General features: G+C 42.1%; 4 protein-coding genes across 5 annotated transcripts; 1 reads left to right on the top strand and 3 right to left on the bottom strand.

Annotated features, from left to right (window-relative positions):
• The first annotated feature begins 132 nt into the window (after window positions 1–132).
• Window positions 133–2,028, top strand: LOC108075798 (pyruvate kinase). The gene has a single exon (XM_017168369.3). The coding sequence runs from the start codon at window positions 249–251 to the stop codon at window positions 1,911–1,913; it is 1,665 nt and encodes a 554-aa protein (XP_017023858.1). The 5' UTR covers window positions 133–248; the 3' UTR covers window positions 1,914–2,028.
• Window positions 2,029–3,924: 1,896 nt separating this feature from the next.
• On the bottom strand, window positions 3,925–5,499 carry G6P (Glucose-6-Phosphatase). Its single transcript, XM_017168389.3, has 5 exons — window positions 5,186–5,499; window positions 4,955–5,119; window positions 4,399–4,897; window positions 4,220–4,338; window positions 3,925–4,165 (listed from the first exon to the last, which is right to left on the bottom strand). Exons 1-5 carry the CDS (start codon window positions 5,269–5,271, stop codon window positions 3,982–3,984), a joined length of 1,053 nt encoding a protein of 350 aa, XP_017023878.1. The 5' UTR covers window positions 5,272–5,499; the 3' UTR covers window positions 3,925–3,981.
• Window positions 5,500–5,952: 453 nt separating this feature from the next.
• Window positions 5,953–22,363, bottom strand: Duox (dual oxidase). 2 transcript variants are annotated; one of them, XM_017168503.2, is made up of 10 exons: window positions 22,118–22,363; window positions 19,391–19,794; window positions 11,572–11,652; window positions 10,827–11,176; window positions 10,552–10,756; window positions 10,069–10,472; window positions 9,733–10,010; window positions 6,817–9,673; window positions 6,596–6,724; window positions 5,953–6,533 (listed from the first exon to the last, which is right to left on the bottom strand). In XM_017168503.2, exons 2-10 carry the CDS (start codon window positions 19,557–19,559, stop codon window positions 6,405–6,407), a joined length of 4,602 nt encoding a protein of 1,533 aa, XP_017023992.1. In that variant the 5' UTR covers window positions 19,560–19,794; window positions 22,118–22,363; the 3' UTR covers window positions 5,953–6,404. The 2 variants fall into 2 exon arrangements, with proteins under 2 accessions (XP_017023992.1, XP_017023990.1); XM_017168501.2 differs by having other exon boundaries at window positions 22,233–22,362.
• LOC121502394 (uncharacterized) lies at window positions 15,562–17,217 on the bottom strand. The gene has a single exon (XM_041775820.2). It carries the CDS (start codon window positions 17,196–17,198, stop codon window positions 15,699–15,701), a length of 1,500 nt encoding a protein of 499 aa, XP_041631754.1. The 5' UTR covers window positions 17,199–17,217; the 3' UTR covers window positions 15,562–15,698.
• Window positions 22,364–24,190: the final 1,827 nt, after the last annotated feature.

Genomic DNA, 24,190 nt, shown 5'->3' with positions numbered 1-24,190 from the left:
ATATTTATGCCGCAAACTATATAATATTTAGCTTACCTTTAATTAAAAAATAAACTTGGGTATTTCGCCAATAAAATATATTCATAAAGGTGGCTTTGAAATATGTCAAATCCATTTAAAAACCAGTTTTCATTTTCGTAATATGTATCAAGACTTTATATAAACTATACTAAAGTTCATTTGAAAAGTAAAAAAAAGTTTTTCAAAATTCTTCAGTAGTCTTATAAACTTAAAATTTCAATATAACCATGTCGTACTCCGCAAAGACCATACTCAAGGAGGGCTCCACCGAGCTGAACCACATCTGCGAGCTGGACATCTCGAAGACCGCCTCGCACCTTCGCCTGGTGTCTCTGATCGCTACCATATCCCACAGTTCAAGGAATACGGAGACCATATACAACATGATCATGAGGGGCGTGAACATCTTCCGACTGAACTTTGCGCACGAGTCGCATGAGATGCACTCAAAGACCATCGAGCTGATTAACGCCGCGCTGGAGAGGATTCATAAGGAGACAGGACACTTAAGAACAGTGGCCATCGCGGCGGACACCAGAGGACCCCAGATCCGGACGGGCTTGCTGGACGGAGATGTGTTCCTGCGCACTGGCGATAACCTAAGACTCTCGATCAACCGTGATCTCTACGACAAGGGCAATAAGGAGGCCGTCTACGTGGACTACCCGAACATCATAAATTTAACCAAGACCGGAGACCGCCTGTTCATCGACGATGGCAAGCTGCTGCTCCACATCATGGAGGTGGGCGTGGACGGGCTGCTGTGCGAGGTCATCCAGGGCGGTCAGCTGAAGAATAACTGCAATGTGATCCTGCCCGAAGTCGAGATCGATCTGCCAGCCGTCTCCGAAAAGGACATGTTCGACATTCAATTCAGCATGAAGGCCAACGTGGACTTCCTCTTTGCTTCGGCCGTGCGCTGTGCCAAGAACATCAAGGAACTGCGAGCGGTGCTCGGCGAGAAGGGCAAGCACATCAAGATCATCGCCAAGATGGACAGCAAGATTGCGCTGAGCCGTTTCTCGGAGATTATGCGGGCGGCGGACGGCCTGCTTTTGTCGCGGGCAGATCTGGGCACCCAAATACCCATCCACAAGCTGTTCCTCACCCAGAAGAGCATCTTGGGCCAGTGCAACAAGGCCGGCAAGCCGGTGATCGTGGCCTCGCACATCCTGGAGTCCATGCGCACGGAGGCACAGCCAACGCGGGCAGAGTGCTTTGATCTTGGCAACGCGATCATAGATGGTGCCGACTGCATCTTGCTCTCTTCGGAGGTAGCCATCGGGCCGTACCCTACCGAGACGGTGGCCACCTGCGACAAGCTGTGCCGCGAGGCGGAAAAGGTGCTCTGGTTCCGTGACCTGTTCTCCGACCTAGTCAGCGAGGTGCGCGGTGAGCTCGATGCGGCGCACTCGCTGGCCATCGCCGCCGTGGAGACGGCCAAGAAAACGAACGCCACACTGATCCTGGTGCTGACCTCCTCGGGTCGCTCGGCCGCGCTGGTCAGCAAGTTCCGACCACGCTGCCCCATCATGGCGATCACCCGCTGCGAGCGTGCCGCCCGCTGGGTCTACATACATCGCGGAGTCCTGCCCATGCTGTATACCTCCGAGCCCAGCGCTGACTACGCCACCGACGTAGACGAACGTGTCCACTTTGGCCTTACCTGTGCCAAGAAAATGGAAATCATCAGCGACGGCGATCCCATTGTCATCCTGAGTGCGTGGAAGGATGGCGGCGGTTTCACTAACAACCTGCGCGTTGTCTACGCCTTCTTCGAGGCGGATCGCGTGGACTGCCTGTTCCGTGCGGACAGGCGGCAATCGCAGAAGAACACCAATCTTGTGGTGGCCAACCGCACAACTAAGGAAAGTTTAATTATTTTCCGTTAATATTGTAAAATTGTGGTCTTCGACATGGAGTTCATACCCATTTGTTTGTTCATTTAATCATTAGGCTTATGCAAATCAAAACCTAAATATATTTATTTTTTTGTTTGGTTCTTAATAGTACTAGTATAAGTTAAAATTAAACACTGTTTCATTATCGCCCCATTCTATGCGGCAATGTCAGGCCAAGTCCAAGTCCTAGTATCCTTATACCCTGGCAGGGTATTTTATTTCAAGTCCGAAGCTCATTACGCATTGAAGGAGTCATTTCCGACCCCATAAACCATATATATTCTTGATCAGCATTAACAGGCGCATCTTTCTGGCCAAGTCCGGAAGAAAAAAAAATTTTATCAATTTTTTCAACATTTTATAAGGGGTTACATCATTAAAATTCTCAAAATTTGATAAAATTTTCAATTTCTAACTAAGTATGCAGATTTGTAAACCTTATAAAAACTAATATAACGCCGCTTTCCGAATGCAAATTAAGGCATTTTTGACAGAGTTATGCCTTTTATAGTTTTTAATTTTTTTTGCACTATATTTAATAAGGCATACGGAGTGCCATTTACCCCTTTGTGACCTTAGTATCTAATCATTCTGCCCTAAATCGGGCGCGCCGGCTAACCTTATCAGTTAGCATTTTCACAATTACAAAAATAGCAGTAACATCACAGTACGATTACATTAAGTATCTTCCTTCACATTCTGGCCATTGTAGGTCGTCTACTTCTGGCCCCAGGCGACCGAAAAATGAGGTCTCCAGGGTACCTCCTCCTCCTGCCAAATTTGAATTTAAATTTAACGACGATCAGTTTCAGTGTGCCCAGGTGCAGTTGTAAAATAACAATTAAATTTGGATTCAAAAGGTTTGAGTCTCCGCTTACTTGCGCCGGTCAAAAACGCAAAATTAAAAAATTAAAGCATACTTTTGGGGATTTCTATTAAAAACGTGGCATCTTTTAGGCGGAAGTTCAGATTACAGTTTGACAAGCACTGGTCCAAGTGAGATTCAGTTTTTACAGTTTGACAAGCACTGGTCAAAGTGAGATTCGATTTTTACAGTTTGACAAGCACTGGTCAGAAACTCCCTTTTGGGCGTCCCAAGTGGAGTTTCTGTCCAGTGGCTCTAAAACTGTAAAAACTGAATCTCACTTGGACCAGTGCTTGTCAAACTGTAAAAGTGGAGTTGCATTCATCCCCGCCCAAAAGTATGCCTTACTTTATATTTTAATCAAAGACTAAAAAATTCAGCGCAAAAGATGCCACAAAAATGACCAACTTATATTTTAAAATGCCTAAAAGTGGGCAATTTTTTATCTTTTTAATTTAATTTAATTCATTCATCCCCGCCCAAAAGTATACGTTACTTTATTTATCAAAGACTTAAAAATTCAGCCCAAAAGATGCCGCTAAAATTAACAAATAATATTTAAAAATGCCTAAAAGTATGCAATTTTTTTTACTTTTTGATTTGAACCAGGAATATAAAAGAAAAATTAGGAAAACGCCTTTTAAAGCGGCAATAAAACTAAGAAAATAATTAAAATACACCTATGAGGGTTTTTTATAAATTATAGGCATTTCACTAAATCGGGCGCGCCGGCAACCTTATCGGTTAGCATTTACACAATTACAAAAATAGCAGTAACATCACAGTACGAGAAAAATAGAAAAAAAGTCATAACTCTGTCAAAAATGCCTTAATTTGCATTCGGAAAGCGGCGTTATGTTAGTTTTTATAAGGTTTACAAATCTGCATACTTAGTTAGAAATTGAAAATTTTATCAAATTTTGAGAATTTTAATGATGTAACTAACCCCTTATAAAATTTTGAAAAAATTGATCAAAAATTTTTTTCTTCCGGACTTGGCCAGAAAGATGCGCCTGTTAATGCTGATCAAGAATATATATGGTTTATGGGGTCGGAAATGAGTTTAGTTGTTAATACTTATTATAACCTAATTAATTTTATAGATCTGTTTTTTTTCATTGGGAAGCTTGTATATTTCTTACATTTCTTATATGTTTTCTGTCTTTATTTACACAAAAATATCTTAATCTCAGTCTAGTAGAACTGCGTTGAGTACTTCAAGAGCACCAGCGAATGTAATGCATTTCTGGAGAATTCATAGGCCAAGAAAGCGAATCGGCCATGCTGCTTGGGTGTGGCCAGGCGGAGACCGTAATTGAGGAACTCCAAAGCGCCCAGGACACTGCACCTTCGCCAAAAGGGCGACTGCTTGTTGGGCCTGCAAAAGAGGTATGGTAAGTCTGTAATTCGAATTTTGAAACAAGAACCTTACAGATTTGAGAGGGGGGATGCCAGGGCCAGTCCCATCAGATTGCCCAAGTCTCGGGCAAGGAGGAAAATGGTGCTTGCCTCGTGACGCATGTAGGTGGGCTCTGGACACCATTTAAAAGCCTGAAAAGGAAAAATAATAATAATAAAGCCTTAAGCATTAAAAGTTCTATATAGTCTCACCTGTCGCACGGACCAATGTGGATCCAAATCCAAGTCCAACTTGATAAAGTACACTGCCACTGCGAGTCCTCCCAAGACACACACCACAGACACCATAACGAGACGTGGACGCGAGTACAGGTAATTGGCATTGGCCTCGAAGGTGTTGAGGAGCCTCAGGCCAATGTAGCTGCCAATGACGCACTGGTGCAAAAACTCTGTGGCCAGGTAGAGGCGGCTTAGCCACATGCAGACCACCGAGCCCACGATTAGCGGGTACATCATACAGCGCCAAATGGGCGAACGCCAGGACCTGAACCGATTCCAGCAGTGGACAAAGCAGAATGAGCCCAGGATGAGAGCAAAAACAGTGAAGGTCATGGAATGGGCGCAGGGCAGGCCGCCACTTGTCTCGCAGCTAAGCTTATGGCTCTCCAGGGCCACTGGTGGCTTAAAGGACACTTTCTTATCGGCAAACCGCTCACGCAGCCACCACAAAGGACGCATCTCCGGATAAATCCTGTTGTAATAGCAAATATTGATTATACCTGTTTTATACAAGAAAACCATGGCATACCATTTCTCGAAGGAGTTCAGGGTGCTGACCAGACTAACTGCCGTCAAGAGATGCGTGAGCAGCTCCTGGCTGAAGATGCCGCACAACGGAATGAACAGATTAAAGAGGCTGCTGGGGTCCAGATATATGCTCATGAAGGCCCACAGCGAGGCTCCAGAGCTCAAGCTATAAAGATTATACGTTAATTTACTCGGTGTTTAATTCGAACAGAATTATTTCGGCAGAACTAACCGCTCCTGAGCCCATTCATTGATGGACAGCTCGCGATTGAGCATATTGGTGTAGGTTTCCATTGTAAAATGCTTGATAGCCTCCATTACGTCTGATTATTTGAGCTAAATTGTAGATTTTACACGTCCATTTATTTATAGAGTCGCCAATTGTGACAAATATTTATTTTTCTTTGCTTGGTTTTTGATAAAAACATCCTTAATCAGCTGAATTCCGCACTTGCGTACTTCGTACTTCCTTTATACAGTGATGGCACAAATATTGACCCTTGCTTGTATGTCAATACTGCTTGGCCATAGTACATAAAATGAACTGCTTGAACACTGCTTCTCGGTTTGCTTTAATTTTAATATAATATTCTTTAAAATAAATTCGGAATAATTTAAGATATAAGTTCAAAAAACCCAAAACCTTGCAATATTATTAATATTTTTTAATCTAATCATTTTTAAGAACCACATTAAGGGTAAAGTGCATCCCTTTAAGGCAAAATATTCATGTATTAGAATGTTGAGTCCAGTTTTCTTTTGATAACAAGAAACATACTAGCACAACTGGACAATAAATAGTATTTACAGCTTAAAAAATAAGGAAATATTTACCAATATTTTTGAAATGAAAGTGCTTGTCCAGCGAAAGTGAGTGTACCATGCCTTACCTTGTGAGACATCACTGTGCAGTAGAGCTCTTTTGCACTGCTTACTTCCCCTTCTTGGTATACCAAGCAGTTCGGCGCCATTTTAATCATTTTAAAAATCACTTCATAAGTTTTGATTCGTTTGCGGATATTCAATATAATCGTAAATTTTCAATAAATAATGCGAACGGTTTACAAAAACTGATAACAAATCATATTTTCAATAAATACACATATACATACATACATACATATAAGTAGAGGCCGCTTTGTTGTTGATCTTGCTTTTGTTGATCTTTCTGTTTTTTCGTTACAATTGGAGACAGGTGATACATTTTTCATATAATACACTAAACAAAACATTTCTAAACTATGATTGTACGCGTAGCCTACGATTAAGAGAGAGGGCGAGAGTTAAGTACAGGGGATTCTGCCGGATTCGAGTTCGCTTAGCCTAGTGAATGAACCTTAGGAGTACAATTAATTAGCTTTCGTTTGAGAGAGAAGCGGGCAGCAGGTGGAACAGAGGGTGACGGGGCAGCTGGCAGGTGTGAATGGGTTTTATCGCTGGCGCTGGCAGATCTATCCAAAGTTCTCGAAATGGTGTATGAAATAAGGCAACTTTCGTGTTTTGTTAACTTCATCACAGGCAGACATCACGCTCTTGGTCAGCGGCCGTGGGCCGCACGAAAAGACGCCTATTTTAGAGACCTAAAAAAATATACCAGGAATTAAATATATTTTCGTTAAAGAGAAAATAAATTAATATATACATAAGAGTGCTTCTTTTGGACGAACTTCAGGAAGCTGGACATGTCCGGGCGACCAAAATGATTCACTGCCTTGAGGCCAGTGAATATTGAGGTCTTCGACAGCCGCTGGAAGTGGTTTTCACAGATGTACTGAAATTGATAATAATAAAAAAATTAAATTTATAAATATTATTATATTTAACTACTTAAACGGATTCTCTCCTTGCTCAAACTCTACTCACCAGCATGGTCGTTCGCAAATCAAACTTGTGGAAAAACTGCGTGATAAATATGTGTATCTCTAGCACATTGGTCACGTCCTTCTTCTCCACGTCTCGCAGCACATCGATGAACCACTCAAAGTGCTTGTGCGAAGGACATATCCACAGGAAGTAGACCTTCTTGCAGGCCACGCCCGAGTAGCGATTTGTGCTCGTACCAAAGACCAGGTCGTTGAGGATGGAGGCGTAGGGGGTCACACCGATGCCACCACCCACCATCACGGCCACCTCGAACTTGTACCAGTCCTGATTGCCTCCCCCAAACGGCCCCTCTATTCGGATTTTGGGCTGATCCTCCGGATTGTAGTTGCACGGATCAAAGTAGTTGCGCAGCTTCCACGTCCATGGACCCTGGGCCTTGATGTGGCAGCTGAGGTAGTTCTCGTGCGGCGCCGAGGTCAGCGTGAAGCTGTGCATCTCCTGCGGCCGGAAGGCAGTGCACGACAACCGCACCCATTGGCCGGAAAGGTACTTTAAGTTGGGCGGCCGGTAGAACTTGATCTTGATCACGTCGGAGGGCAACAAATCCGTTTCAATCACGTCCAATGCCATATATTTGGTGCGCAACGAGACAATCTTGTCCAGGGTGTACACGATGCCCGGACCCAGGAAGAACATCCAGAAACGGGGCGGACCTGTGAGTCTGGCCAGTCCGTGGATCAGACTGAGCAGGTACAGGCCGATATACAGAGTGTGCATGTTCCAGAAGAAGTTGTAGGCCTTCTTCCGGATCGTGGGATGCGCGAACACGAAGATTATGCACATGATGATGAACAACAGGACTCCTGTGGTGCCGGTTACAGTCTGGAAGAGCCAGAAAGTGATGTCCGGCTTGTAATCCGAGGCGAAGTGCACCTCGCGGGTAAGGCAGCGCAGGTTCTCATGGGACTGCGTGGACACGTGATAGAAGTTTACAATGTGGCCCACCGTATGCAGCACCGAGAAGAAGAGGGCCGTACAGGCGGCGATCTTGTGGAACTGGATATGGGAGTCCAGGGGTATGTACTGCTGGATGGGAAACTCCTTTAGCTTGGTGATCAGGTTCCTTGACATGGTCAGCAGCAGGAGCGAGTAACAGAAGGAGAGCGAGGCAGCGGAGCCCCTGGTAATGGCAATGCCCACGCCCATGATGTGACGCAGATCCGTGTGCTCCGCCATGAACGAGTAGTGGATGAAGCGTTCCACGAAGAGCACAATGGTCACAACGTAGAAGAGGAAAAGGTAGAAGATGTTCTGGCGGTTCTCCTCGAGGAACGTGATGTAAGCATCCCACTTGGCCAAAAGCCAGTGGCGCGGCTTATCCTGCATAGGCTCAATATTAAACGACGTCATGCGCGCCACGTTCGTGGAGGTGTCCAAGAAGTTCTGCTTGGCCCCCTTGCAGTCCAGCCCGATGGCCACGAAGTCGCCCTTGTACTCCTTCATCATCAGCTTGAAGTCCTGGTAGGTCAGGTGATTCTTGTGCTCCAGCCCAACGTCCTGGAACATGCCGTCGATCAGCTCGGTTACCTGGTCGTCGCCCAGACTCGTCGTCCGCGCGATCTCCACCAGCGAGCGCATCATTTCGCTCAGCTCGCCCTTGTCGATGACCCCGTTGCGATCATTGTCGCACATATCGAAGATGATGCGCAGCTTGTCGTCGGTCTTGCCGCGCGAGAAGAGCACCACCGTCTCGAGGAACTCCTGGAAGCTGATCCGGCCATCCTGATCCTTGTCCACTATGTTGAACATCTTGCGCACAAACATGTCGTTGGGCTTCATGCCCAAAGCGGCGGCAAACTCCGCCTTGGACAGACTGGTCCGCATCACGGTCATCACCTCGCCATCGCTGGAGGCATCCGATCGCCGGCGCCGCTCCCCGGGCCGCAGCCCAAAGGTAAGGGCATAGGCCTCGCGGAAGAAGTACTCCAGGCGCTTCTGACGCCGCTCACGGGTCTCGGCACGCGCTAGCATGATGTCCCTGTTGACCTCCATCAGGGTCATCTCCTTCTTGTGCAGCAACAGAAAATCCTCCAGCTTCTTCACAAACTTCCGTCGAGCACCGTACGACTCCAGTTCCAGCACCAGATCGTGGTCGCTGGGCACGCGCAGCAGTATGTACGGTTTCTTTTTGATGTGGTTCGTGGCGGACTCCTCCACGCTGACCACGTCCACGTGCTGCAGACTAAAGTTGCGCAGTTTCTCACCCTTTCTGTCCACCGTGTAGATGGCAGCCTCCGGGCCGAACTTGACGGTAACCAGCCGCTTGTGGTTGGCATGCAGCCACTCACGGGCCAGCATCTTATCCACGGATCCCTTGTGGGGAGGTGCACGCAGCGCCTCCTGCCGAATCTTCAGTCGCCGCCGCTTGCTGTTTTGCAGTTTGACCACACAATAGCCAGCTCCGGCGCACAGGATGGGCACAAAGCCCAGGAAGACACACACGTAGATGAACATCAGCTCTGAGCCGGAGAAGTAGTCATAGCCCTCCAAGTAAGTGCAGGGCTCCAGTTCGGTGGCATTCAGCTGCATGGGCTGCGGGCAGGGGTCACCCGTGCGCCACATAAAGACGTCCTTCTGGATCTCGTCCACGGCCACATCCGTGCTGTTCACAATGATGTCCCACAGAGTGATCTTTCGCAGTTCCACGATCTCCTCGGGCGTGAAAATCCCATTGCGCTCGTTCTCAAACCAGAAGCGATCCGCATCACGCAGTCGCTGGAACTGCTCTCTGATCACAGCCGTAAAGAACTCACCCGGCTGGCCGTAAGACTCCAGCATGCCACCCACATAAACGTCCACGTCGTCCAGCTGGTTGTTGTAAGCCTCCTTGAGCATGCTGCGAGAGGAAGGAAAACGTTACTCAATCAGTAGTCCAATACAGCATTAATAACTTACTCCAAGAGTTCCGGCTGGGTCTCGAACAGTGGCGGATTAATGTCCGTCCAGGTCTTGTGCCGCTTTAGGCCATAGGACTCCCTGGCAGTGTTGTAGTCCGGCAGACCATTGTCTCGGCCTCGCATAATATTCAGGGCTCCGAGATCCCGGCGAGTGAACTCCATGGGTCCGAAGAGCTTGTCCCGCACATCCGAGCACAAGACGGGATCCTCACGCTCGGATATCTGCGAGGCCAGGCCCATCAACACTTCCTCCACGCTTGTGTCGGTGAAGAAACCCTGCATAATCGAATGATATTTTCAACGAAATTCTATTTGTGCATCTGCAAAAACTCACGCTAGAGTCCCACCAAGTGGAGCATAGTCGGATAGCCGGATAACCCATGGGTGTCTCCTTGAAGTTGCACTGGCCATCGCGCCTGTATATGCCCGGTGGAATCATCGTGTGGCCAAACCGGAAGGCAGCCGCCTGGAAGATGTGGCCAATTCCCGGATGCACGTCCTGCTTGTACCCCTCATATGGTGGCAGAGAGGTGCCCAGGAAGGCGGGCAGGTATTCGTAGACAATCACATTCTGCAGACTGGCAATCACCGTGTGCCGGGCCCGCTGATAAATGTCCTCGTCGCTCCAGTCGGGATGCAGTCGCTTGATGCGCTGGGCCAGGGTATTGTGCCAGCGCAGGAAGAGAATGGCGAATGAGAGGACAGCAGGATTCTGGTTGGTGCGCGGATCGCCAAGAACTATAATAATATATCAAATAAATTGTTGATTTACTTCGAACATCATTGAATAGACTCTGTTTGAGATTTCATTACTTACGAAACAGTCGCTCCGGGCTGAGCATCTTCATTACGCTCGGCACCGGGTTGTTGAAGAGCGGCACTCGCATGGTATTGCGCACCGGCAGCTTGCCATCCTTCTGGGTGAGCAGGGTGCCGTTGTGGAAGGAGCGCATGGCATTGAGCCAGGCCTCAGAGGTGCTGTAAATGAAACTGCCATCAATCCAAGCAGTCATTTGATTTATCTGCGGAGTAGGATTTATTGCTAGATTGATCACACCGTGATTCTGGGCCGTGGCCAGCACCGGTACCCACCTGTTCCCTGGGCGCATTCGGACTCTGGCCCGTGCTCCGGTCGTAGGCCGCCCTGTGGAACGGTATGTACTTGTCGCCGCGGCACTCGCGATCGTACATCTCGTCACACTTCTCGATCTCGATGCGGTGCATCTCAATGGGGCACCCGGACTCCGAGGCCATCACGATTTCGTTGGCCACCACTTGGCCGAAGAAGGCCAGCAGAGCGGTCCGGTTGAACTTGGAGCCCAGTCCGTCCTTACCGCGCATAAACAGGCGGCTGAGCCTGCGGGTCGAGGGTCGGTTGGCACCTGCCATCGCATAGACTCCATCCGAGTACGAGGGGGGTGCCTTGCGCACCAGGTGGCTGTCTGGAAGCAAAGGGAAGGGCACAGGTGAGCTCTATCCAGCTGGGGACTATGCAAATCGAGGGCATTGCTAAAGATTATAGTCATATGCAAATCCAGGTCGATCACACTTTTAATAGCGCACAAAGAAAAATGATTCAAGTTGATCTTAAGATTCACTTTTTAATACTATTTAGATTTAGATTAATTTATTTAACATTTGAAATTAAGAAATGGATGTAGGAAAATGTATTAAGGTATCTGATTTCTCTTGTTATATATTTAATATTTATTTTTACATGGTAATGATAGCCATGTTTTTTCAGTGTGATTCTAGTTAAGAGATCTATCGGCTGTTCTGCCCTTTTTCGAAAGTTGTCAGCAGCCTGACGGAAATTCCCGTACCGGCTACCACTTACCCACGGATCCCCAGTCGGGATGGGCGAGGTTATTGTACCATCCGTCGTACCGCTGTTTCTCAGTCTGACTATACATTTTTTCTGTAAAGGGAAAGGTTAAACGGTTATATTATAATTATACCTAAGAGCACACTAAAATGAGTATAATTTAAGGATAACAAGAAAGAAAGCTAACTTTGGCCAGCCAAAGTTTGTATACCCTTGCAGGTAACAATTAAAATAAATCATAACTAAGCCAAAAATGCATTAATTTCGATTCGGAAAGCAGTTTTGTGTTAGTTATTATTAATGTAAAAAAACTGCATAACAAATTTAAAATTTTATGAAATCGAAATTTTTGGCCATTTTTGCTAATTTTAATGATGTAACCCCTTATCAAATTTCGCAAAATTGGCCAAAAAATATATTTCTTCCGGACATGTCTAGAAAGATTCGCATGTTAATGCTGATAAAGAATATATATGGTTTATGGGGTCGGAAATGATTCCTTGACTTAGAAAATTATTATTTTGTATTATAAAATCGGATTTTTTATATTAAAAAACTTCTTATTTTTTTTAAATTAAAAATATCATAGCTCGGCCAAAAGAGCATTAATTTTAAATCGGAAAACTGTTCTGTGCAACATTTTCTACAGTTAATAAATCTGCATACTTCATTTAAAAATTTTGATGATGTAACCCCTTATAAAATTTTGCAAAAATGGCCAAAAAATCGATTTCTTCCGGACATATCTAGAAAGATTCCCCTGTTGATGCTGATCAAGAATATATATGGTTTATGGGGTCGGAAATGATCCTTGACTTACAAAAATATTATTTTGTATTATAACATCTGATTTTTTATATTAAAAAACTTCTTGATTTTTTTTTTTATTAAAAATATCATAACTTGGCCAAAGGCGCATTAATTTTAAATCGGAAAACTGTTCTGTGCAAGATTTTCTACAGTTAATAAATCTGCATACTTAATTTAAAAATTTTGAAAATTCAATTTTTTATCAAAATCAAAAATTTTAATGATGTAACCCCTTATAAAATTTTGCAAAAATGGCCAAAAAATCAATTTCTCCCGGACATGTCTAGAAAGACTCCCCTGTTGATGCTGATCAAGAATATATATACTTTATAGGGTCGGAAACGTCTCCTTCACTGCGTTGCAAACTTCTGACTGAAATTATAATACCCTGCAAGGGTATGTGGTACGTGGTTCCACACAACTCAATTGCGACTCTTTAAAAAGAAAAATGTTAAATTGAAACAAACCTTCGCCTAGATACATATAGTATATATACCATTTTAGTAATCGGCCAGAATTTTTAGAAGCAAGCTGTTTGCCATCACTTTGCCACTCTCTAAAATAAAGCAATTAATTTGCATTTATTTGCGTAATTTCGTTAAATTTTATGCGTGTAAATAACGCATAAATTCGCGCTAGTTAAGATCAGAGAATGCTTTAAATGTTCACCTCAAATTAGATAAATAATTTACGCATAGCGGTGGACACAGTAGCAGCCGGTTTTTTCCAAAGTCCAACTGATCCGATAAATTGTAGATTGTGATATTAGAAAATGTATTTGGCTGACTTAGTTTGTTTTTAATTGACTGGAAAATTGATTGACTTCGAGCTCAAGCCGGCGGAGGTTGAGTCACACCCAATCGCTTTTGCTCTATTGGCCAAACTATTGGAATGTTAAGGCTCACAATTTGCATATTTGTCTATTACTTTGTGATTTCAATGAGTGGCTAAGCAATTTTGGCAAATTATCTACATTCGACTTGTCATCATAAAAAGTAATTACAGCACCTACTTTGCTTGATTCTAATTGGGTTTGAGTAATCACCACACCCGGATGATTATAACGGATATATTAAGCGGGTCGGTATACAAGAGAATATATTTTCTTGTCGTCATTTATTTATTTTCTGGCATCAGCAAAGTGAAATATTTAAAATACAACTTGCAAGTCCCTAGATTCAATAATTAATCTACCCTTTTTTAAGGCGGGTTTATGCCTGAATCACATATGAAAAACACAAACAAACATTATAAAAATAAAGTTTTGTTAAACAGAAGGCACCTTAAAGTGATAATAATCTGCAAGGCGTAATTGTTCTGACGCTAAACGTTATAATTATGGTTTATTTACGTATAATTGCAATGGGGAATGGCGGGGTTCGTGGGAAACCAGTTTTAAAATTACCAAGCCAATGCCCGAAACACAAAAAAAAAAAGAGGAAAACATACCTAAAACATTCTAAAAAGTGCTTGCTGGATGGACTAATCGTAACAGGCATTTAAACCAGTTTTTTTCTACAATATAACTTTTGTTAATCATTTCTTGAGGCAGCACCCGCAAAATGCCGAAATTAACTCAAGCCTGGAATGAGAAGATTTTTGGATACATTCTTCACCGAGAGCAAGCCTTGCCACAGCTATTCCATGACGTTGACAGGCTCAAGAGGCAAGGCAAAGCTGCGAATCATGACTATATTTCGTACCATTTTCGAGAGCAATGATCGCCGCTGTTTGAATGGCGCACACAGCTGTATGAGTGAGTGATGGATAGATGGATGGATGGCAACAGCAAGCCAGCAAACAGAATTAATTCCCAACAGAATCAGATCCGGTTAACCAAAAACGTAGCCAGCTGAGGAGAGTCTTTCACTGTGGAACTGTCAGAGAGAGGAAGCCTCAGCTGACTCCGATCAACTATATATAGCTCATATATGTATAAACCAGCACTCTGCGTTGGCGTAGTGCGGAATGTCGGCAGAAAAAATAAACACTAACCAACACCTGCACGGTGGAGAAGCTTCCACACTAAACTCGGGTCTGTATATATATTTTTTTTTCGAAACATGCACGACATCACGGATTCCCCTAAAAAAAAAAACTAAGTACATTTACATACACACAAGCTTGGCGGCGTCATCAATTGTCGCATTGTACTTTCCGCCTCTATTCGTCAGCTGTTTCGCGTTCGTTTTCTAAGTCTTTTGATTTATGCCAGTCTAGGCAGTAGAAAAACGCCGCTACGTCGCATAATTCACTTTCATCTCGGGCCGTGCGTGACGGTTTGCTGTTTAAACAAAAGACTCTGATTTTCTCACATGGCTTTGCAAAATAAGAGAGAAGAGAAAACATATATGCTTGAATTACTAATAGTCACATAGCTATACATAAGCAAACAAATGTTTATATAATAAAACACAAGAGAAAACTAAACCTTCTTTTAAGTAATATTTGTGTAAAAATATATATTTAATATATAAATATATTTTATAAATTAATACAAATTATGGACTTGGTCCTTAATGTTTTGACTCGTTCAGAACATTTTCGTAATTTGTCACATGTGTGATTAAGGACAAAAAAAAACAACCCGCTTTCTTTTTCTGTTATTAAAAATTAACACTAATTACGAAAAAGCTAACAAAAAGTTATTAATGCAGACAGTGACATCTATTTGTTAGCTGTTAATTGGTTGCCAAATTTGTCGCCGCACATGACTTTATTTAATTTTACAATCCCGTACAACAGCAATACTAACGAAGCACAAGGAATTTATTTTATCTCTCTGGCGGCTTAATTAAGCGTTGTGATTCCCAAAGAATGCAGTCATTCCTAAACTGAAGTTAAATTGAAACACTACCCAAAACTACACAAAAGTAATGATTCAGTTCGTTGATGTGTGCTTTTTTTTTCAAGTATATTCTTTTGGGCATTTTTATTCCATTAATCAAAATACCTTATGTCTAATTAAAATCACCAATGCTGGCTATTTGAACAAATGTGTTGGTATGTAAACCAGTCTGTGCGAGAGTGAGTTTTTCATTAGAAGTTCACATACACTTTTACTATTTGTGAAATCGTCTTTTAAATGTCATATTCTATAATGTAAACTACCCATTTCGGAATAGGTTTTGTGGTAAAAATCCCTATAAATATGATAAGGATATGACAAATTAGTGTAAAATAAACGAATGATTCGTTTTCGACAGTTTTATTTCAATATTCATCCTACTTGATACATATTTGCAACATTTTATATATATTTTTTATATTTTTTTTTATTAATAGATTTATTCAAAATATCTTTTGAGAAGTTACGATGACTGCTTTACTTAATTTCTATTCGAAAGTTCTTGGTTTATTAAAATGGAAGAGCGTAGAGAACCCTGTAGAAAGCGAATAACCCTATCATTACAAAACTTCCAAACTAAATTCCAGTTTACAGATGAATCATGCAGATAAACGCTTAGGACCAATTCGGGTCGACTGCGATTCTGCTTCCAGAACCGAGTTGCATCACGTACAAAATCCAAGGTAATTAAATTACAGTTTCGAACACTGAGTACACTCAGGTGTGGACAGCCCTTTAGCAGCTCCATCAGTTGATCGTTGGTTATGTCTGGCATGTCAATATGAAGATACTCAATGTTCTTCAGCTTCAAAAGGCCACCCAAGGGAACAGTATCGCAGGCTACATGGAGTTCTCTGAGCGAGGATATATCGCACAGATGCTCCACCTGTTCGCTCCTCAGTTCGTATCCGATCAAAACGAGACTCTCCAGCGGGTCGCCCATCTTGTTCACAAGTCCCTCGATGAAATTTGCCTTGATGGAGTCCGAATGCCACAACTGCAAGTGCTTCAGCCTGGGCAGCTGGCAGATGATCTCGTAGGGTACGCTGCGTCCGAGGAGGTGTTCTCCGAAGGCCAACCGCTCCAAATTGCGACAATTCCGTACAATCACCCTAAAGTTTTCCACTGTGAGGTTGTCGATGTACTTGCCTATATTGAGGTGCCGAAGCCTCTTCATCTTCAGGCAACAAATGGCCAGTTTTTCGGCATCGAATCCAGGATGAGTGCCAACCTCAAGAAACTCGAGATTCTCTAGCATATGCAAACCATCGCCATTGTAATTGGGCGCCTCCAACTTCAGTTTCCTTAGGCATGGCAAGTGAACAAGGTTGCAAACAAATTTGGTATAGGATTCCGTATTAAGGAAATGCAGGCGGGCATGCAAAGAGGTCAGCTGGTGCAAACTCAGGAGGTCAGTCCCACTGCGGCGTCGGAAGGTCATCTTCAAGTGCTGCAGCTGGCGGGTGCGGCGTGACAGAAGCCACAAATGCTGCTCTCCATCGCTTTGGGGATCCAATGGTGACTCATAACTGATTACTTTTTCACCCATGAGTTCCAGAAGATGGGCCAAATCGGTTTCATCGATGTTGGCTGTAACGTGCTCATCAATATGTCTGTATCTATTGCGTATATAGGACTTGTAGATTTCTGAAATATTGCGATTAGAACCAGCCAGCTTTAGTTGGTCCCTCAAACTGAGATAAGAAAATAAGGCGATCCAGCAATACTCGTTTAAGTCCAATATAGATTTAAGTGATGGATATCCATTTGCGACTTGAATATTACTTTCTGGTGAGGTAAACTGCTCCAACGGTGCAGTATTCGCTAAGTTTCCATCTGTTGTTTTGGGCCTTTTTGCATTGATTTCAGAAGGCTCTTCATCGTGTTTTCTCAGTCTGCTCCCACTAGGCTGCTCTTCTGTGGTGGGAGCTGAAGCTTTTTTGCCGGCACTTTCAGAAGCTTTCTCGTTTCTTCCGCTCATAGCTGTGGGTTCTGTACGCCTTGACACTTAAAAACAGACTGGCAAAAGCATTATTTTTACCACAATCCCAATACCCAATGCTGTTGTCAAAGGGAATTCCCCCTTTTCAGTTTTTTGATAAAAAATAAACCGCGAATAAAATATATTACCCATGTCTTATCAGCCATTATTTGATATTATATATAATATAGGAGAAACTGAAGTGAATCTGAATGTATAATTGAGGTACTTAAGGTGGCTATGAAATGTTCTCATCGGTTGATAATGAAAAGAGAAACAGAATATAGTAAACAAAGGAACAAATATTTTGGAAATACACATATATACACAATTTTAAGAGTTTTTTAGCTTTCTTCATATATGTATGTTTATATGCTCAGATTTTTATAAACATTCTCAGTGCTCACCAGTCCAAAAGCTAAAGAGAATTAGCCATATGTCTTATCTCTATAAAATACCTATATATATGAGCTTTCGTTATCTTTATACGAAACGAGACGTTCTACACAAATCGGACTGGGTCAGTTTTTTCCCTGTCGTTGACTCATTCGAACACTGTGGCGGATTATATTATTATTCTTTTATTTAGTCAATAATACCAAATATTATTAATTACAAGTATGGTCTAGTATCTCACTTATTACCTTAACTTATATTCCTATTTTTATTGTTAGTTATAATTAGAGAAATAAAAACCCACCCACAATCCTAATTAAATACACACTGAAAACGAAAAACAGACCTTCGCAAATGCTAATAAATTGTATGAAAAGAAAACAAAACGAAACAAATTTTTGTGGTGCCAACAGGCGAAACGAATTCAATGTTCGTTATCCCCCCCAAAGCCACCTGCGGAGATCGGAGATCCGGAGATTGAAGATCGCTTAAATCATCGATCTTTCAATCAGGAAGAAGCCGGCATGTAGACAGTCACTCCGCGGGGGGGCGTGGCTGGCCAAAACAATGGGATATATTTCACGTTTGTTTGCAGTAATTTCATTACGCTAAATATAGCAAAATAAAAAGTATACAAAACGTGCTGTCTGTGCATAAATCAACTGATAGGAAAATTAATAAATGGAAAAAATAGTGAAACAATGCGGATCGAATAGGTCGAGGGAGGAGCGGGGAGTGTGGAAGTATCGAGAGTCGGGGAAGCCAGATGATCGTGCGTTGACATTTGACTTGGCTAACGCCGAGCCACGCCCACGCCCCTTCCCCTGTACAGGCGGTACATGACCAGATCGCCAGACATCGTGGAATCTATAGGTTCCGCACAACCCTCCTATCTACCTCCTTTGGCTTTATGCTTAGTGCTTGGCAAATAACACTGAGAAAAAGTGGGAACTTAAAATTTGGCTTGAAGTTTGTGGGTCTTAGCAAGAATCACTATGATAACTTGCTTACTGGCTAGCGGACACTTAGGACTCACTTTTGTCTTAAGCATTTAAATTTATAAAATTCTGTCAGTGCATTTGAAAACCTATATAGCATTTTATGAATAATAAATTTCCAAACTGCTTGCAGTGGGATCTAATCGGTCATTTTGATACCATGAGATCTGAGCAACACGGATGACGTCAATTCTGACCAGACCTGCAGCCGGTTTTTATTGTGCGAGTGCAATTATGATGGGGTTATTTGCCTTAAAAACCGTACAATTGTTTTCCTCCTTTCAGCGATTGCATTTACCATTAGAGTGAGCAGTCTGTGGTTAACATATATCAAACTGACATGTTAAGATACTTTAACAAAATGAATGACAGCCATAATATTATAGAAATAACTTAAAAACGCTTAGGTACATAAGGAAGGGTGTGTCCAGGAGTTAATGTAACTACCTAAAAGCGTTTTAGGAATAATCAATTAGAACGTTATTTAAAAAGGTGTAGAGAGAAAGGATTTGATATATAAATTGTTTAGTTCCTAAGAGGTTTTCCTTATAATAATGAGGATAAGGATCACCCTAACACCCCAACTTAACTTTAAGTAAACGTTTTCTCCTTCCCTCACTGCAAAATATTTCTCAACCGCCACGATCCGTGTCAATGCAAATATATCAAATTGAATTAAATAACCATACAATGTGATTTAAAAAACGTTATCCTAAGGGGGCACAAAATCAAATGGGTACTAATTAAATCCACGGGTAACTTTTTATTAAGTATTGTAGGCCGTTGTGCAGTACTCACCATAACAATGCACGGAGCCCAGGTCCAGGCCCAGACTAATCAGCAACAAAAGCAGAGCTCCTCCACAGGTCGCCCCCGGCAACTGAAGCCGGGGCTTGTGTTTTGCCTTTGGACATGGTTTTTGATTTTTGCTTGCTGCCCTCGGATGGGGCGCGCTTGGAACACTCATATTGATTGCAAACAATTTTTATTTATTATATATTATTCCTTTGTTTGCTACGATGCGGCGCGATTGTATTGTTAAATTAATTAAGCAAACTAACACTCGGGGTGAGGACGGACTTGGGAGGGCATCGGCTTAACTTTGCATTACTTTGCGTTTGATCACAGAGATTGGATTGAACTTTTTAATTTCACACTTCAATATTTGCGCGGTTGAGATCCCATGATTTTTATTTATTGCACTGCAAAATAAGGCGGTTTCTGTGAAACATGATTTGGCTATTATTCATACAGAGACTCCACCACCAGCTCGTTATTTTGAGTCATTTCTGGGCATTTTTGTGGCTACCGATTCACTCCGTTTAAAAGGTTTTGCCAGCGCGTAACTATCGATCGAATTAGCATAAAACTTAATGAAGTTATCTATGCATGTATTTGGTTGTGATAGTCACTTGCTGTTTGATTTTTAAATGTCTTAAGCCTGGTAATTCTAGTTATAAGATTGGCGAAAACTACTGAGTGTTGAAATAGCAAAGAAACATCCCATTAAAGCTGTATGTAGCAGACAATAAGATGATCTATTGGATTGTATTTATATGGGTACATTTTAGAAGATATAGATATAAGACATATAAAAAATTGTATAAAATGTTTTTATTATTGCTTTAAAAATAGAAAAAACTGTATAGCTAGTCAAGGATAAAAGTGTGATTATTTACAATATTTTTTATTCACAATATAATATACAATAAATTCATAAAATCGAATAAGTTTTTAGGAATATAAAAATCAAATAGTTCTTAATCTGTCTAAAGGTATATTTATTATCTTTTTTATATGTTTGGAAACAATAACTAAATCAAGCCAGCATATTCTGATTTTCCATTTTATGCTCGTTACGGATATTTTCTATTCAAAATTTATGATGAAAAAACGTACCTAACCGCAGAAAGACCCAAGTAAATGGCAAAAAAACGGTTCGTTAATGTCTCTAATTAATTATGAAGCGAACAAATAAAATCGCATTTATCGAGTGCAGTGCCGGGGTATGGCCAAATAAATGGCAAAACAAATAAAGGGAACCCGGGGGGAGGAGGCTGAAAACGAAACGAGACGCGGTGTTAAGTAAACGGAATTACCCGCAAAACAATTGACCTTCTGCGAGCTTACGAATTCCATTAGTCATAATCGACAATAGTCGGGAAAGAAGCCGAAAAAAGGCAGAAAAAGCAATAGCAACAAAAGCCGAAAACCAACAACTTTAAGCAACATACAATTATATGTGTGTATGTATGTTCAAAGTAGCAACAAAGAGGAGGCACAGAAAAGAAGTAAAGACAAAAAAAAAACATATAAAATGCCATTGCACAACTGCAAACAATTAACATTACAACAACTGCCGAGTGCTAAAGCTAACAAAGTCATAAAGACAAGGAGCTTCGCATTTTTCCGCTTAATGCAATTCGAAGTTTGTTTAGAAATTATTATTAAGTGGCAGCAAAGGCAGAAAGTAGACCTTAGACGGTATATTGTGGGCGAGCACAGAAATGGGGCAGGAGAATGGGGAGGAGGCGGAATATAGATATAGATTTACTCCGTTTATGCGAAACCTAATTTATGAAAATGTTTGTAATTCGCCAAAGTTTTACAAGTGGAAAACAAGTCTAAACTTTTGTATTCTTTTATTAACTGGAAAATTTTCCATTTAGGTTCCTTAATCTGTTTAATATCACGTTTTAACTATTCATGATTTCCACTGCATATACTTGGTAAGAGTGAGAGGGAGAGAAAGCCAAGAAAGCGTGGAAGACTGAACGGCAATAATCACTGTGGAATTACGGTATAATACACCAAATTGTTTTGCGGTAGAAGCGCTGGCTTTCTGAACATTAGCCATAGCCCCCGGATATTTCACATCAATTAATAAACATTTTCTGCGGCTAATTGCCGAAATTGTTGCGCAAAGTTCAAAGATTTGTTTCAAGACAAAATCAAGTTAATTTCCAAATACTCATTGAACAAACCGCTTCTAAAACTAGAAATAGCATCCCTTTGTAATCACATAAAACTTTTATAGATCATTTTTGCTGCCCCTGATGCTCTGTGAGTTTTCTCGGGTTTTCTCCGTTTTTTTTTTCTGCCTTTGCTAAAATTGCGCAAAATATTTCTTTGTTTTTAATGTTGATGTTGTTGCCCGGGGAGGCGAAGGCTGTGGAAGCGGTGAAGATGAAGCAGAGGCGGTCGCTAAACAACAAATATGAAACACGAAAATAAATTAAATTCATGAACGAAAACGTAAGCAAAGCCAAGACAGCGACGAAGCACGGGACAAAGAAGACTCCGAACACCGAAAGGGGACCCAAAAAACAGACACACACACACTAGCAGAGCGACAGAGAGGGTGATTCGACGCCGTGGGGGAGCAAGGGAGATGGCAACGCGAACGCCAAGAAAGATCCACGAAAATAGCTAACGATTTCCAGCGGGTGGGTGTTTAATGTTTATCGGGTTTTTGCACTATTTTCCAAACAATTTGAGCAATTTTGGCATAGCTGCGGTCTTCACTTTGCATGGGCGATAATAAAACGGAAAGCAGCAGCAACAGCAGCACACAATAACGGTGAAGAAGACGGCGCATGCGCGACACGTTTCACATTCACTCTCGTCTGCGATCTCTCACCAGCACACGCGAAGCGGATAGCGGAAAGAGCGGCGCGGGGGAGCTGGTGGGCTGTGGAGGCGGGTGAGCGACGAGGTCTCCAACACACGTCCGCAGCGGCCAAGAGTTGGTTCGAAACTGAGCTCAGCTGTGCTGGGACCTTCCACAGTGGGGCCCGCTGAAATGGTTGCCAGCGGAACCGGTTCCAGTCCGGCTCCATGCCGCTCATCCGCTTTTTTTTTGCTCCTCAGCTGCGCTGCTCCATTTCGCCTCGGCGGTCGGGATCTGAATCGGTTTAGCGGTTGGGTTTTGAGACTGATTTTGGGTCCGGGAACGTGTCCGCCTTTAAGTGACTTCCGTCATATTTGACATGACGTCGTATTAATCACTCGCGTGTCAAGCGCCCTTTCTCTGCCTTCCCGCTGCATATGTGGGGTTTTCCCAGCCTGGCGAATGCGTTGCCTATTACTGGTAGTAATTGCTAGCAAACGAAGTTGGTTTAGCTGCGCCTTAAACGGATTTATAAGTTAAGATACATTAGTTTCAATTTAAATTAAAAATAAATAATTTAAACTTAGAGCTTACTTTGTTTTAAAAATAATATCCTGTACAGTGATTGCAAAAAAGTTGCCACCGCATAAACATACATAGTTTTTGTTGAATTACATGAAATTTACATAAAACCAATATTATGACCATACATCTTTATGAGGTGGAACTGAGTGTTTATGATTCTCGTAAAAAACGTGATCTTGGCTTGCAGAAGTCAGTTAGAAGCTATACTAATTATGCTTCATTTGTAGGCTCATTTGTATTTAACTGACAGAACATAAACCAGTCTTCTTAATTACTATATGAGAGTACTAATAGATAACTTAAATGATTTATAGTTCTTAAACAGGGTACTCATAGGTTACAAGAGTAATATCGCTTTGTACCAGACAGAAAGAGGCATCTTCCGACCCCATAAGGTCTATAGATTCTTGATCAACATCATCAGCTGAGTTTTTTCAGATCTTAAAGACCGCAAGAGCTAGAAATGCAACAACGCCCATTTCCATCCCCACAAATCATAAAATTCCGTATCTAAACTATAAGGTGAATTTTAATTTAAAGTAAAAAATTTTATGTTTAGAAAATAATTGCATAATATATGGATTTTGCTGATATGTTCCCAGCAACATTTCTATTCATTTATTCATAAATGTATTTCACAATGCTTTACGTATCGGGTATATCACCTTCCAGGCTGTTAAGGAATATATTTATAATATATATTTTTTCGTTTTTTAAACACACAAAACAAAAGTCCTATTGTATACCAAAACAAGCTATTGTTAATGATTAATTTGTGAAACATTAGCCATTGTACAGAGACAATATTTTATGTCAATTCTGCAATGAGTATGTCAACAGCTCACTTACCTCTTTTTCGCCCCTTGCTGACCCCGTACTAGCCTCTTCGATCTTTGTTTGGATGTCAGTCAATAGTCAGTCTCCATAGTGCAGCTGTGCACATTAAAATCAATTAAAATTCTTAGTATCTTCGATCCGAGCCGGGCTTAACGAGTGCAGGCAGGCATCTGGCAGAACGGGCTCATCTATAAATATTTATTAGTGTAAGAGAACGTTTGCAGCCAACTTTTGACACGCATTGAAAAGCGTAAAAAATATAAATGCTAACTTTGAAGTGCACTCTAAATGAATCTCAAGAAAAAACAAAAAAAAATGTACATAGTACGCTGGCAATGTTCATGTGCAATTGTCATTAAAACAGGTGAAGAAAAAGTATTGAAAACACACAAGCATAAGTTGGGCACTCGAAGCTCCAAAGCAATTCAGTTAGATAAGTAATTAAATTAATTAATTTTTATGTGCCGCCGATTGTCGTCGATTCTTGATTTATCTGTGCGTGCAATGAGGCAACTTGTAAATGATTTTTTACTCCACGATGGGGCCTTCTAGGCGGACAATTTGAA

Source organism: Drosophila kikkawai, chromosome 2L (assembly GCF_030179895.1).
Source record: "Drosophila kikkawai strain 14028-0561.14 chromosome 2L, DkikHiC1v2, whole genome shotgun sequence".
Classification (NCBI taxonomy): Eukaryota; Metazoa; Arthropoda; class Insecta; order Diptera; family Drosophilidae; genus Drosophila; species Drosophila kikkawai.
This window is presented reverse-complemented; position numbering and strand designations above follow the sequence as displayed.